This window comes from Centroberyx gerrardi, chromosome 12 (genome assembly GCF_048128805.1).
Source record: "Centroberyx gerrardi isolate f3 chromosome 12, fCenGer3.hap1.cur.20231027, whole genome shotgun sequence".
NCBI classification, from domain to species: Eukaryota; Metazoa; Chordata; class Actinopteri; order Beryciformes; family Berycidae; genus Centroberyx; species Centroberyx gerrardi.
The window spans coordinates 31106476-31123365 of record NC_136008.1 but is presented as its reverse complement, the minus strand read 5'-3'; the positions used below and the strand labels follow the sequence as shown (position 1 = coordinate 31123365).

At 40.4% G+C, this 16890-nt stretch overlaps 1 protein-coding gene across 1 annotated transcript in view; it reads right to left on the bottom strand.

Annotated features, from left to right (window-relative positions):
* Positions 1–9892: 9892 nt before the first annotated feature.
* ppox (protoporphyrinogen oxidase) overlaps positions 9893–16890 on the bottom strand; it is a 57029-nt gene continuing 50031 nt past the window's right edge. Inside the window, exons 12-13 of the mRNA XM_078287367.1 lie at positions 10940–10982; positions 9893–10811 (exon numbers count right to left, since the gene is read on the bottom strand). Coding sequence (XP_078143493.1) covers positions 10675–10811; positions 10940–10982 — 180 coding nt within the window. The 3' untranslated portion in view covers positions 9893–10674. The remainder of the gene's footprint in view (positions 10812–10939; positions 10983–16890) is intronic.

Here is a 16890-nt window from a genome sequence, read left to right as displayed (position 1 = left end):
CTGCCACAACTTTTTCCTTTTAAAAGCAGCCCTCACTCCCTCCCATTCCTGAAAATGTTCTTATAGTGGCGGAATTGATGAAGCGAGGGAGTAAACTTCCTACCTACCTCTTCACTTGTCATTGTGGGACACATAACCTTCAGTGGGAGAAAGGCCTGACAAAGCGAGACCGGCAACTGGCGAGACTTCTCTGCAGGTACGTTTAGCTTAGCTATTAGCATTTATGCTTTGCAATGTTTGTCCTTGGTAGGCCACCGTAGTGCGGTAGCTTTGTTATGTGTTAGGAAGCACTGGTGGTTCCTACCGTGAAGCATGGGGGAGGAGGTGTGACGGTGTGGGGATGCTTTCATCTCTTCTTTCATCTCTTCAGGTTACACCTGGACCCCACTTGAAGTAACCTATCTATCATGTGCCGTTTGTCTTCCTCTTCTGCTGTTCAATACGGAACCCTAAACATCGTTTTAACATGGGGAATAGTGACCCACTATCTACATTAAAGAAAATTAAAGAATAAAGATCCCTGGCAGGGTAGTTTTTAGCCCAGTGGCAGCTTTTAATTAGGGAAACACAGTTATCAATTTCTCTAAAGACTACCTCATTGACTTTTGAATTTCTGTTTATTTGTTTCTCACCAGTGGTTCTGCTGAAGGCTGATGAACTGAGTGTTAAATGCATCTGGTTTTAAATGTATGTAAAAATATGTTTTTTTTTCTCATATAACTCAATCTGGTTTTAAATGCATGTAAAAAGGTAATTGACTTCAAAGGTCCTACTACAAGGAGATTTATTTGGCATCCACTTTGGATATAAAATGAATTGATAGTTATGACCTACAACTCATTAGCACAGCAGAAAGTTCCCCAATTATAGAAAGAATCTATTGTGGTACCAGTGGCTAAAGTTAAGTCACCTAGGGCACTTAACGACTATTGCCCTGTGGCCCTCACTTCCCTTGTCATGAAAACCTTTGAAAGGATTGTCAAACATGAGATTATTGCACTGACACAGGATATGTTAGACCCTCTCCAGTTTGCCTATCGGACGGGGAGGGGGGTGGAAGACGCTATGGCTAACCTGCTAAATCTTGTTCTGGGGCATTTAGAGGGTAATATGAATCATGCACATTTGCTTTTTATTGATTTTTCTTCAGCATTTAACTGTATCCAGCCCCACATCCTTGCACATAGACTCTTATCTAATTTAAAATTAGATTTTAGCATTGTCTGCTGGCTCGTTGATTTTTTTAACAAATAGGCCACAAAGAGTCCGTGTGAACAGCTCACTGTCCAATGAACTCATGTGTTCCACTGGATCCCCCCAGGGTTGTGTTTTGTCCCCGCTTATGTTTGTCCTCTACACAAATGACTGTCAGAGGAATCATAACTCTAGGCATGTGCTTAAATTTGCTGATGACTCTGTCATTGTGAGTCTCCTGCATGAGGATGAACTTAACCATGGCCCAGTCGTAGATGAGTTTGTCAGCTGGTGCGATCAGTCCTTCCTACAACTTAAAGGATAACGCTGGTGTTTTTTAATGCATTTCTTACCGTCAACAAATCCTATGAAAATAACTAAATCAGCAATGAATTTGTTTTGCTGTCTCGTCCATGTAGCCAATGCCCAATAAAGCCATGTCTCAGTAGCCATAGAACTCCATTATATTAAAAAAACTATTAAAAACACATCAAAGAGCCATGCCGTTGCTCTGGGCAACATATTTCATCATTGCGAAGCACCGGGCCAGCCGACTTTTTCCTTAAACAACTTAATAAGCAGACCGTAAACACGTTTTCGATCTCAGGAAAGTAGTTCCGTAGCACCGAAAATAGTCCTAATAGTAATAATTTGTTCCCATTTGAATTTGATTTGGTAATAACTACAATAGCCTGGCTTTTCATGGTAACAGTTAGCGACTTTTAAAATCGAAACTGTCTTTGTGAGCTGTATTTAAAGGTTTTTAGTAGAGCTGCAACGATTAATCGATTAGTTGTCAACTATTAAATTAATCGCCAACTATTTTGATAATCGATTAATCGGTTTGAGTAATTTTTTAAGAAAAATAAGTCAAAATTCTCTGATTCCAGCTTCTTAAATGTGAATATTTTCTGGTTTCTTTACTCCTCTATGACAGTAAACTGAATATCTTTGGGTTGTGGACAAAACAAGACATTTGAGGACGTCATCTTGGGCTTTGGGAAACACTGATCGACATTTTTCACCATTTTCTGACATTTTATAGACCAAACAACTAATCGATTAATCGAGAAAATAATAAGACAGATTAATCGACAATGAAAATAATCGTTAGTTGCAGCCCTAGATTTTAGCTTACAATTGGAGTCAATGACTTCTGGTTTGAAGGCTAAAAAGGGAACGTGGGAAGTCGGAAAGTAATGAGAGTAGAGCAAACGGATTGTTGATTTTGTTATTTTCATAGGATTTGTTGACGGTAAGAAATGCATTAAAAAACACCAGCGTTATCCCTTAACGTGTCCAAGACAAAGGAGATGTTTATTGACTTTCATAGGAATCCCCCATCCCCTTTGCCAACCATAATTAAAGGTGAGCCAGTGGAGGCAGTACAGCAGTACAAGTACTTGGGGACCGTCATTGATGACAAATTCACTTTTAATGCCAACACTGATTTTATCTGTAAAAAGGCAAATCAAAGGCTGGTCTTCTTAAGGAAGCTGAGAAGTTTTAATGTTGATAAGTCGCTTCTTAAAATGTTTTATTCTTCTTATATCGAATCAGTTTTAACCATTGCAATGATCTGTTGGTTTGGCAACCTCAGCATGGCGAACAAATGTAGACTGGGGAGAATTATAAAATCTTGTCAGAAGATTACTGGTGTCAATCTGAACGACCTTGGTCATCTTTTTCAAGTCAGAGCCACTCAGAAGGCTAAGGCTATCTCACTGGACCCCCAGCATCCTCTGTATAGGGAGTTTCAGCTTCTTCCAGCGGAGGTTCAGTTTCCCCAGAGGGGCCAACACCAACAGATATACTAGATCCTTTGTTCCATCAGCCATTGTTTTTTTAAATAAGCTTTAGCTGAATATTTCTTTTTATTGCTGCTTACTTACTTAGACTTATTTATTTCATTTCTCTATTTATTTTGTCTCATTATGTCCTAATGGTATGATGACATTATCATTGCTGCTATGGTGCTGTTTCTTTCTTATGCCATGTGTGACTGTGATTGTATGGCTTTTATGTGACCACTGTTCTGCAAAACGAATTGCCTCTCGGGGACAATAAAGACTTACTTACTTACAAATGTTTTGGGCTGTGGTTTGATGGGAAAGATAAGGATGAAACTTGGTTTGTGATGTTTGGCTTGGTGGACAGAAAGAAACTAGTTGCTGTCATTGCATGAACGTGTACATTTTTTATTTGTGTATATCTGCATTGCAGGGGTCTGTGATGGAGTTCCCTCACATCCCTCACATCATGTGGTGTGTTGTGTGTTTTATTAATGGTTTAGTCCATTAATGGTTTAGTCCACTGATTAAGGCACCTAGGTAGTAGGGTCTATAAGGGGTGTCTGTGGCCCAATTCCAAACCAGCCCGTACATTCCAATTTTATGAGAGGCAAGGATAACAGGTTGCAACTGTCACTGTAAACACAACATCCAAAACCATGAGAATGACATGTGAAGTAAATTTGACTTTTTTTATGTATGCATGCATATAGGCATTTATGGGTTTGCTACAAGTCAAGCAACCTTAGGGACAAAGTGATATTCTCCTTTTTTATTTTTAATCTTCACCACACACCCCATGATTTTGTTTTAGAGGCTGTAAAGTCAGCGTGAGAAAAACAAAGGTGTGTGTGCATGATCAAAAATACTACAAAGTAGAAAGATGGAACTTAACATTTGTATGGTGTTTCCTCCATTCTCCTGTTGCAGGTGCGCTTCCTGCCAGCAGACGATCGTAAATCTGCATCGATGCAGACTCGCTGTCGGAGGGTTTTACAGTCCACTTACACTCCCTGCTAATTGGTTTGGGATGGCCCTTAATATGGCGAACCCTCCACGTGAACATGCAAATGGAGGGGGAGTGGATAGGGCTAGAGGTTAGGGGCTGGTTTGGGATTGGGCCTCTGTGTGGGGATTGTAAGGCTGCTTGGGAATGCTGCTTGGCTGGTAGTAGCACCTGTAAAACGTTCGGTGCACAGTCTGAATAAAAGTGCCCCACCACGGGCTTAAAATGAGCTTTGACCTGCCTCCTCACTGAATCTCCAGTTTAGGCCAAATTTACAGGGTCTCATGAAAAGTAACTTATTTTTGTACTGGTGGTGTGTTATGCATGGGTCACCTTATTCTACGTCCACAGTTGTAGGTGCACTATTCCAAGTCTTCTCTTACCTGCCATCTTACCTCTCCTTACCCATTCATTACTATGACATTCATCATTCTTACAATGGTTATGCAGGTTATGCTACAGTTGTAACTGCAGTGTTCAGTTATTGTGCTATTTATTATTGTCAGTCTTGTGTATTTATTGTGTAATTTCTGTGCTATTTATGTTTTACATGTTTATATGCTGTTCTCATTGCCTTGTGAAGTTGCTGCTGCCTCTTAACCAGGACCTCTTTAAAAGGAGATTTCTATCTCCATTGGACTCACCTGATGAATGATACAAAATGTCTATCACTTATTGTTTAACATGTTTGTAATTCCTGCTACATTTTCCCAATAACCATATTGCATATTCTGTTTTGTGATGATAAAACCGTCCTGCACCAATAAGAACCAATTTTGTAATTGACATGGTTGTGAACGTGGTAGATTAAAAAATATTTTTAATCAAGGGCAGAGGTTGAAACCTGTATAGGGTCTCCTATACTCAAGGACCCACATCCTGCCTGATGTGGGTCACAGCACACGGCGGGTTGAGCACCATGAGGTGAGGGCCCAAGTAAGTAAAGTTTATTTATATAGCACCTTTCACAGAACAAAGTCACAAAGTGCTTCACAGGAGTAAAATAGTTAAAATAAGACCATCAAATAGTAAGAAACACACAGAAATACAGACACAAGAGGCTAGACAAAGGCCAGTCTGAACAGATGAGTCTTCAGCTGCTTTTTAAAAGTGTCAACAGAGACCGCAGATCTTAAGTCCAGTGGAAGAGCGTTCCATAGTTTAGGTGCTACAATTTCAAAGGCTCGATCACCTTTTGTTTTGAGTCTGGAGCGAGGGACGACCAGTAAGCCCTGGTCAGAAGACCTAAGTGACCTGCTGGTAATGTAGGGATGGAGTAGGTCGCAGATGTACACAGGTGCCTGACCATGCAGGGCTCTATATGTGATTACAAGAACCTTAAATTGAATCCTAAACTTGATGGGAAGCCAATGTAGGGAAGCTAAGATGGGAGTGATGCGAGACGTCCTGCTGGACCTGGTCAACAGCCTTGCAGCAGCGTTCTGGACCATTTGTAGACGATCCAGGGATGACTTGCTGAGGCAGGTGAAAAGGGAATTACAGTAGTCCAAGCGGGATGATATAAAGGCATGAATAATCATCTCCAACTCAGCTTGTGACACAACAGACTTGAGTTTGGCAATGTTTCTAAGATGGAAAAAACATGTACGGGACAATGACTTAATATGTTGATCAAAGTACATAGCCTGATCAAAAATAACACCAAGATTTCTAAGGTTAGACCGTACAGTTGAGGAAAGGGACCCAATACACTGAGCAACCTTGGAAACGATACTGTCTGAAGCAATAATAAGAACCTCAGTCTTGTCTGCGTTAAGCTGTAGAAAGTTGTTGGCCATCCAGTCCTTAATGGCACTCAGACAATCGTGCAAAACAGACAGTTTGTCAGTCTTATCTGGCTTAAAAGAGATGTATAGCTGAATATCATCAGCGTAGCAGTGATAGGAAACACCTTTAAATTTGCTAATAATCAGTCCTAGGGGAAGCATATATAAAGCAAATAAGATAGGACCCAAAACAGAACCCTGGGGCACACCGCAGGACAGGGCAGCAGTTGCAGACATGTAGGGACCAACCGACACAGAAAAACTCCTATCCAAGAGATAGGAGGAGAACCAGTCCAGGGCGCTCCCAGAGACACCCACCCACTGCCTAAGCCTTTCGATTAGAATGCAGTGATCTACAGTATCGAAAGCTGCGCTAAGATCCAGCAGCACCAAAACGGAGCATTCACCCACATCAGAAGACATCATGATGTCACTGGAGACTCTGAGAAGAGCTGTTTCAGTGGAATGCTTCTGACGGAAACCAGACTGGAACTTGTCAAGAATGTTGTGTGCATTCAGAACAGCAGCGAGCTGTTTGGCAACAACTTTTTCTAAAATTTTTGAAATAAAAGGCAACTTGGATATAGGCCTATAGTTTTTGGGCAGGGATGGATCAAGGTTAGTTTTTTTTTAGGAGAGGCTGAACAACTGCATGTTTAAAATAAGATGGGACACAACCAGATTGCAGGGAGCTATTAATAATAGATACCAGGCACGGACCAATAGACCTAAGTACATTTTTAAACATAGACGTTGGTAAGATATCTAAGGGGCTTGAAGACGTTTTCATACTGCCCACCAGATCAATGAGGTCTTGCAGGGAAATGGGAGAGAAGCAGTTCAAAATTGACGGCCGAGTTGGGCAGATGGAAAGGGGAGTGGAAGAGGGGATGATGCTTGCCCTAACATCTCTAACCTTATCCACAAAGAAGGAGAGAAAGTTACTGCAATCCTCATTTGAAAATACAGGCACATCAGGGGGTGCAGGAGTGACAATGTTGTTGATGGTGTCAAATAGGACTTTAGGATTTCGTTTACTGGAGGATATTAGGTTAGCAAAGTAAGAAGCCCTCGCATCCTTAACCATATTGTTAAATTCAGTTAAAAGGTCTTTACAATAGATACGGTGAACTTGGAGCTTGGTGGATTTCCACAGTCGCTCCACCCTCCGACATTTACGCCTGAAACAACGAATAGTGTCGTTTAACCAGGGGGATGAACTGACGGAGGGAACAAGTCGAGTTTTACGAGGAGCCACTTCATCCAAAATGGAAGAGCAATGCACATTAAAGGAGTGGACCAGACAATCAACGTCAGCGTGAGAAGATCGCACTGCGCTTGGGTCAAAAGCTGCAGAAAATTTCTCTGCTGAGAGGCGATTTAAGATGCGAGAGCAATTTACTCGTTTACAGGGCAGATAATCTAAATTAAAAGACAGGTTGAACAAAACACATTCATGATCAGTAACATGCAGCTCCTCAGAGGAAATAGAATCAATATTTAAACCAAGCGTAAAAACAAGGTCCAAGGTATGACCCCTAATGTGCGTGGGACCAGACACATGTTGAATAAAATTTAAAGACTCAGTGACATTAAGAAAATCAGCAGCAAAACTGCTTGTATTGTCATCAACGTGAATATTAAAATCACCAACCATAATAACTCTGTCCAGCCTAATAAAAAAAAAAAATCACTGAATTCAGACATAAAAGAACTATTTGAGCCAGGGGGGCGGTAAATTAAAATACAATAAAACGGATTTGAACGACCAACTTTGGTCATCTGCAGTTCAAACGAGGAGAAAGACCCAGTGCTCACCGTCCGACTTGCAAAGCAGCTCCTAAACACCACAGCGAGTCCTCCACCCCGGCCCGAGGTCCTGGGAGTGCTGATAAAAGTACAATCCGGCGGGCACAGTTCGAATAGGGGGCCGTAATTCTCGCTCCTCTGCCAAGTCTCTGTCAGAAACAGGAAATCCAAGTCTTTTGAGATGAATAAATCGTTCAGTATGAAAGATTTATTCGCGATGGAGCGGGCATTTACCAGCGCCATCCTGAAAGGCACAGATCCACCACCAGCAGCAGTAGAGGCCCGAGCCAAGGGGCGCAAGCACCAAGAGTCCCTGCACCGTGCTCCAAGGAACGTCTCACCGGGGGGAAAGCAGTCAGCCGACAGGGAGTGTCCGGAAACACAGGTCGGAGGCAGGAGAATCTGACGCCAAGATCCACTGATGGAGCAGAACAAGCCGAGGGCAGGCCCATATACAGCAATCGGCCTGGATTAACAGCAACTCCTTGCTTCCAGAGCCTCCGCAGCTTCACCTGTACTCTGGCCCTTTTCCCCCGCTTCCTCCGGCGTCTGCGGGAGCTTCGGTGTGGAAGGCCTCCATACGGCTGACAAGGGAGTGGCAGGAAGGACGGAGACAACGGGGGTTGGAAGACACCATCCCACGGAAACGTGCCATAGAAATCCACCATAGATGATCGAATATCAAGAAGGGTCTGGCGGTCATACACCCAAGCAGCGGACACATCAGGAACAAACAGGTGCGCTAGCAACACAACGACACATAGGACAGGTAGGACCACACTGGATGGGCGGGCAGCGGCAAAGCCAAACACAGGCGCCATCATGCCGGAAGCCAGCATGATGGCAGTATCCCCAGCACCACCGCACAAAGTTTTGGTAGGCAAGGTGTCCGTAGCAACTGTGAAGGACAGTTAAGTTCATGATCAGCCTTTTTTTAATCAGTGCTTTGGCCAAAATGTGATTACATTTCTGTACTCCAAAACAAGGCTCATTTTCAGGATGGAAAGAATGATGGCTTATGTGAAATGTGCTTTTTCATTTAATACTTGCTGACATTAGTGATACTAAATGTTACATAATGCATTAAAAACACTATAAATACTATTCAGTGTATAAACTGACTTTGATTTCCTAAAACTGACCTATTGGCCACTGATCTTCCATCTCCCCAGAGCTGCAAGTATGTCCCATAAACAGCCTGCAGCACATCCCCCAATCTGTTCACACCTATGCATCACCTGCATGCTTATTATTTTAGTGCTGGTGTGCTTTTGTGGTGGTGTCATGCATGGATAAATGATCACAAGAGGTGGAAGTACGGGGAAAACAGTAACGCTAATTACTTCCCGATATTTCACGTTTATGAATGAGAAAACAGCACCTGTTAAAACATTCAAACATTGATATAGAAGATATTGATAGCTTCTTGGTGTACTGTTACATTCGCCACCACCTTACAACACACATTCTCTTTAGGAGAGAGCTTATTCCAGTGACCACATATTACATGGCACATGGCTACCATGTAATATGTGTATGGTAAAGTGCAAAATCAGGGCTGTGTTTATAGTACTGACTGAAAGGTCAAATCTCAAGAAGGAAGAAAAAAAATTAATTTGTTCTGTTACACCAATAATCACAACTACAAACTAAAACAGAAACGAGTGGGAGTTGTGTGGGTCCACAAATGAATCAGAAATGCACCAGAAATGAATCAGAAATGCACCATGTGGCACAGTTTATATTTGTAGTGACAGTTTAACACAACTTAACTTTTGCATAGCTTATCCATATTCACAGTTATTTCACCAAAAACATGCAGGTCAGGTGAATTGGAGACACTAAATTGCCCATAGGCATGAAGGTGTTTGATATAGTATGGTATATGATGTAGTATATGTATATGATGTATATGTTTTATGTATATGGTATATGCCATGGTATATGGTATGTAAAGCCCTTCGAGACATCATTGTGATAAATATATATATATACATGAATATACGTATATATATATATACATACGTATATATGTGTGTGTGTGTGTGTGTGTGTATAGATATATATATATATATATATACATATATATATATATATATATATACAAATAAAAAAATAAAACTATTCTGCTGCACAATATAATATGTGCAGCCTTTAGTTAAAAAAAATGGTGTAGATTATATTCAGGTAATTTTCAACATTATTATGACATCAAATCAATCTGAGCTTTCTCTTGAGTTTTTTTCATGAATACAAAAATGAAATTAAGATTAATCTTTTATTTTATATTTTATTTTTAAGGCTGATCACCCAAAGCTGAAGTGTTGATGCATCAAGCATTTGTGGATTTCTTGGCGATTTACAGAAACCTCATTGAGGAGCTGGAGGAAATTCCTGGGGAGGTGTGGCCTGCTCTGCTGCCCTGTTGCTACTGTGACTCTGACCTGGATAAGTGGTAAATTAAAAAATAAAATTTGGTAAATTACTCTGTTTGGCAGAGGTTGATGTAGTGTTAAAAGGCAGATACCACAGTAGGTGGCTGATGGGTACTGCAGTCACTAGCACTGTGCCAACATAGGCAACAGGATCTCAAGGTGACACACAAGCCATATCTTGAGGCAATAAAGAATTGATTTATAAACAGCAGTATTTTTTGTGACACTGTTATTTATTATAGCACACTGTATTATCAACATTGATTTTGTCCAACTTTCCAGTTCTTCTTTTTTTCACGGCAATGCAACATTTCACATTTACACAAACTTAAGAAATTGCAGCCTGTCCAGGACACCTACGCCTGAAATGTTCTCATCTTTCTAACAGGCAACAGTAACAAAAGCAGCCAAGGATGGACTGCTGAACCAAGGCTGATCAGAGTTGAGCCAGGCTGAGTTGGATATATCAGGGGTGTAGTCATTTTATATAGCCATTGAGTCTATACACAAAATGACCACAGCAAAATGGCAACACAGAGCCACATCAACAGATTCACATGGTTTAGTTTTGTTTTGCTCCGAGTCACTGCTGTGCTGAGGTAGGCCACATCGTTTGTCAGTCACAAGCTCAGCTCTCTGATTGGTCAGCTCCATCACACTCCATTTCCCAGCAGCCCCTTTACAGCAGTACGTCCACTAAAGATGACATCATTCACAGATACACCGTCATAGGAGGAGCCAACCAGAGACAGGGGGAGGAGATTCTTTCTTACGTAGCTGCATATGGACTCTAGACACACACACACACATGTTAAAACAATATTTAACTTGAGCATTTAATAAAACATAGGCATATTACAAGAAACTATCATAACTTTATGACTGTAAGTTGTAGTGTAAATGTTAAAACTAACTCACCTAGTCTTTGCCAGTGTCCCAGATGGTACTGAGGTATACAGTCCTGGCAAAAGAAAAGAGGATTCACTTCTCTGATCCAACACATTTACATATAGACTTAGAATATTAGTTTGCAGCCTTTGGACAAAAAAAAAAAAATGATATGATAAATTTTTTTACGTTTTACTCCACCTGGATCTCAGTGTAGCTTTTGACACTGTCGACCACATTTTACTACTTAAGCGTCTGCAAGACTGGGTGGTAGGGCTGCACGATTAATCGTATTAATATTGTGATCTCTTGATTTATACCTCTATGCAATCTCATTCCTAAATGACAACAATTCTGCAGCATGTTCATTAGGGATATCCCTTGCATCAAACCAAGCACTCCTAATTTCTCCCCAAGTTGCATCAACAAATGACAACAGTGCGTTACACCACGTGACGAAATGTGCGCATGCAGAATGGGCAGAAAGGAAAACAAATCCAGGGAGAGACATAACGGAGAACAGCAGACACACAAGGGAAAACTGTTGTTCAAAGGTTGTGTTCTAAATAAGAGAAGACGAGACGTAAGTTGAGCTTCCATTTCAAGTAAAATTTCTGTCACCTTTGTATTTACACAAAACAAATCTAGTTAACATGACACATTTTAATCCAGTTGATTACAAAACACTAGATGAAGTTGTGTTGCATCTAAAGTCTTCTACCTGCTGCCTTGATAGTCTACCGACAAGCCTTTTTAAGAATGTTTTTGACTGTATTGCATCAGATTTACTGCAGATAGTCAACAGTTCTCTCTTATCAGGTGATTTCCCTAAGGCCTTGAACACTGCAGTTATTAAGCCTCTTCTGAAAAAGAATAATCTTATCCAATCCAATATCGAACCTACCGTTTTTAAGTAAAATAATTGAAAACGTTGTCTTCTTACAACTTAACAGTCTCCTGACCTCTAATAATACTCTCAATATTTCAATCCCACCACAGCACTGAGACTGTTCTAGTAGAGGTTTTAAATGACATTTGTTTTAGTACTGACTGTGGAAAAATCTCAGTTCTAGTTTTATTGGACCTTAGTGCTGCATTTGATACAGTAGACCATGACATACTGGCAGGCAGACTGGAAAAATGGGTAGGGTTGTCTGATACAGTCCTACACTGGCTTAAATCTTACTTACAAGACAGAGACTACTTTGTGTCTATTGGTAACGTGGTATTGTGCATCTGAGCGAACAAAAATGACGTGGAGTTCCCCAGGGGTCGATTCTTGGGCCTCTTCTGTTCAATCTTTATATGCTCCCAGTAGCTCAAATTATGCAAAACAGTATTTCCTATCATAATTACGTGGACGACACTCAAATCTACATAGCTTTATAAACAGATGTCTAATGGTCCAATCGATTCACTAAACAGGTGAATTTTGGATGTGCCACAATTTTCTGCAACTAAATAAAGATTAAACTGAAATAATTGTTTTTGGTGACAAAGAGGAAAGACTTAAAGTCAGTGCTCACCTTGAATCCCTCTCACTGAAGACTAAAAACAATTTAGTTGCATGTTTTGTCCTAAATGGTTTAGGACCAAAATCCGTCAGTGTTACGAACGCGCCAGACCCCTCAGGTCTTCAGGTACTGGTCTGCTTACTGTTCCCAGGGTCAGAACAAAGCATGTAGAAGCAGCTTTTAGTTTTTATGCTCCTCATGCCTGGAACAAACTTCCAGAAAATCTGAGGTCTTCCTCCACTTTAGAATCTTTTAAAGTACATCTGAAATTTTGCACACTTCATGTTTGCACAACGGCCCACCATTTCCTGACAGGATGTAGTCATACTCCAAGAACCATGGTCACCATCAGCCAATCAGCTTTCAGCATCAATTAGACAAGGTTAGCAATGGCACAACATTTGATGGGTATGTGCAACTACTGACCTTGAATGTGGACTTTGCATATTCTCCCTGTGTTTGCAGTAGACAGATGCAAATGAGTGAGCAGAAAATTACAATTGCAGGCTAGTTTTTTGACTGCCTCATTTGTTAAGGCAGATTCCATGATAACAGCAGCAAAAGATATTCTTGGACATTAAGACCATCACAGATCTCTAAAATGCATCAGATTGAGAAACGCAACAGTGGTGTCACTCTGTTGTGAGTTCAAATCCCAGGTGGTGCAACAAAAATACTGATGTTGTTCACTTCCATTGTACCTTGAGGTGCAATGGAGAGTCACTTTGTGAACATGCAATGCTTGAGATCTTACATCCAAATTAGTTCTAATGTATGTCATTATAGTGCTAATGAGCATGAAAAGGTGCCTATATTCCCATAAAATGAACTTCTGCCTTATTGCCAAGGATAGGAGACCTAACAAGTCTCAAGACATTTGGTCACATGAGGGCACTATTCTCTGCAAGCTCACAATAATATCATTAATAGTATGTTCAACTAATCATAATGTCTTTGATTTCTCATCTTTGGAAAAATTAGCATATTGTGCTTGGACCCCGTTAATTGCTGCATGCGGCTATATTTAGGGGTCCAATCACCACAGGTGCTGGAGCCCTATTGTTTTTGTTTGGATTATTATTATGCTGCTTCTTCTTCTTCTTCACTAAAAGTATCTGGATCTCAGAAACCGTAAGAGCTACAGCAACCAAAATTGGCAGATAGGTCCAAAGTCTCAGCCACTACTCAGGCAACAAAAACCATGTCAATTGCCCACCCATTTCAGTCTACAAGATTTTCCGCCATTTCAAATTTTTTCCAAAACTGTTTTTTCGCTACTCCTACAGATTTTGTCCAATCTTCACCAATTTTGGCACACAGCATATCTGTAATGGCCTACACAAACGTTATCAAGCAGTATTTTTGATGTTCAAAATTTGAATGAAACTTCATTAAAATTTCAAAATGCTCATTATGCCACAGGGATCACACTTGCACATTGGTCCACATCACATATTTACCCCAGAGGTCATCAGGTGCTTGGACCCGGCAAATTGCTGCTTGCAGCTATATTTACTATTACTACTATGACCACTACTATTACTGCTGCTGCCTTTACAACTACTATTACTACCATTGCTACTTCTACTCTTACAACTTTTAAATAAGTAAGTAAGTAAGTAAAAATGTATTTATATAGCACATTTCATACACAGGGAAATTCTATGTGCTTCACATAAAAGCAGAAATTTTACATGGAAAACAGAAATAACATATATACATATGTACAGTCACACATTGGAAGAAGGAAGGACAACAACAACTACTCATACGCTTTAGAGAACAGGAAGGTTTTGAGTCGCCTTTTAAAAATGTGTATGGTGGGGGCACATCTCAGGTCATCTGGGAGTCTGTTCCAGCAACTGGGAGCAAAATGACCAAAAGCAGCTTCACCAGATTTTGATTTTGTCCTTGGAACAGCTAGGAGATTTGTGCCAGATGACCTGAGAGGCCTAGATGGCTCATAACCAATAAGTAACTCAGAAATATATTTTGTGAAATGCAGGGCCATTTAGTCCTTTATATACCAGAGGCAGAATTTTAAATTAAATCCTATAGCATACAGGAAGCCAATGCAATGACCTAAGAATGGGTGTGATGTGTTCCATTTTCCTGGTCCTGGTCAAAACTCTAGCTGCAGCATTTTGAATAAGCTGCAGTCGCCCCACATTCTTTTTAGAAAGACCGGAGAAGAGGGCGTTACAATAATCTAGCCTACTTGTTATAAAGGCATGTACAAGTTTTTCGGAGTCTGACTGCGATAAAAAGCCTCTTACGTTGGAAATGTTTTTTAGGTGGTAAAAAGCAGTTCTAGTGATATTGTTGATATGGCATTGGAAGTTCAGATCTGCATCCATAATGACACCAAGATTTCTGACATGGTCACTTTAATGAGAGAGAGTCTAGATAAGCAGTGATTTCCTGTCCATGTGCTTTTGCACCCAACACAAGTATCTCTGTCTTATGTTTGTTTAATTGAAGAAACTTTTGGGACATCCAGTGGTTAATGTCCTCTATGCATTTGATTAGTGATTATTGGGGGACAAGGAGATGTAGAGTTGTGTATCATCTGCATAATTGTGATAACATATATTATGGTGTTGAATTACAGATCCAAGAGGGAGCACGTACAGATTAAATAACAGTGGTCCAAGAACTGACCCTTGAGGGACTCCACACACTATGTCTACTTTTTTAGACTTAAAATTTCCAAGGGAGACAGAGAAATTTTGATCTCTCAGATAAGAGGCAAACCAATTTAGAACTGGGCCAGATAGGCCGACCCAGCTTTCCAGTCTTTGGATTAATATATTGTGATCCACCGTATCAAAAGCCGCACTCAGGTCCAACAGTACTAGAACTGAGAGCCTGTTAGCATCTGCATTGACGCTAAGGTCATTAACCACCTTTAGAAGCACAGTTTTAGTACTGTGGTTAGCACGGAACCGGACTGGAATATGTCATGGAGATTATTTTGAGTTAGAGAGTCATGTAATTGTTTATAGACAACCTTTTTGATAATTTTACTGAGCAGAGGAAGATTGGATATTGGCCTGTAATTGCTAACTATGGAGTGATCTAGACTGCTCTTCTTAAGGAGTGGTTTGATTATAGCAGTATTGAGAGAACCAGGAAAAATGCCAGTTTGCAATGAGGTGTTAACAATTGACAGAACAACATCAGATAGGCAGTAAAAAACACATTTAAAAAAGCTAGTTGGGAGTGGGTCAAGGGAGCACATGGAGGGCTTTAGCTGCCATACAATCTCTTCAAGATCTCTACAGTTAATGATGGAGAAATGTGACATACTGCTCTCAGGGGTACACTTTTGTGGTGCTAAGGAAGGATCGATTTTTTTATCAGGGCATGATTTAACTATATTATACCTGATGTGTGCTATTTTGTTGTTAAAAAAGGTAGCAAATTCGTCACACTTTGCGGCTGAGAGAAGGTCATTTGGGATTGAGAGTGGAGGGTTTAACAGGTAGTCAATTGTGGAGAAAAGAATATGAGCATTGTTCTTGTTGTCATCTATAATTTTTGAGAAACAGTAAAATACAACAATTTCCTTGTTGTATTTGTGGAGTCTGTCCTTATATATGTCACAGTGAATTTGAAGATTGGTCTTTCGCCATTTGCGCTTAGCCGACACTCCCTTCTTAGTTTCCTCACAAGTTCTTCATTTCTCCATGGGGCTTTTTGTTTTCCAGATACTACTTTGGTTTTTATAGGAGCAATGAAGTCCATAATAGTCATTACACTACTGTTAAAATTGTTTACAAGGTCATCACAGGATGTGACTGTAGGCCATAGCCTGGGGAAGTGATGAGCAAACATATCAGCTGCATTGGGATGGAGATAGCGTCTCTTAACGGTTCTTATGTTATTGATGCATTCCGGAAACAATATTGCATCAAAAAACACACAGAAGTGGTCTGAGATTGCAGCATCAAGAATGGCGGTTACTGTGAGTAGTCAAGGCCTCTAGAAATGACAAGATCTAAAGTATGACCCCGTTTTGTGAGTAGGCCCAGAGACATGCTGCGAGAGATCAAAGGAGTCTAATAAACTGATGAACTGTTTTGTTTTGGAATTAGTAGAATTGTCAATGTGAATATTGAAGTCACCAGAGATTATAACATGGTCAAATTCTATAGTGGCAAATTCATCCAAGAAACCGCCCTTATGCTTAGGTGGGTGATAAACAGTCATAAGTAGCACATGAGATTGACATTTTAAAATGACAGCTAAATATTCAAAAGATGAAAAGTCCCTAAAAGAGATTGTCTTACAGGCAAAAATGTTTGAGCAAAGAACAGCTACCCCCCCTCCTTTCTTATTATGCCTAGTCGTGTGGAAGAAGTTAAAATTAGGGGGTGAGGTTTCAGTAAGTTCTTTATTACCTGTTTGGTCTAACCAGGTTTCTGTAAGCAGCATGCAGTCCAATTTCTGTTTGCATATGACATC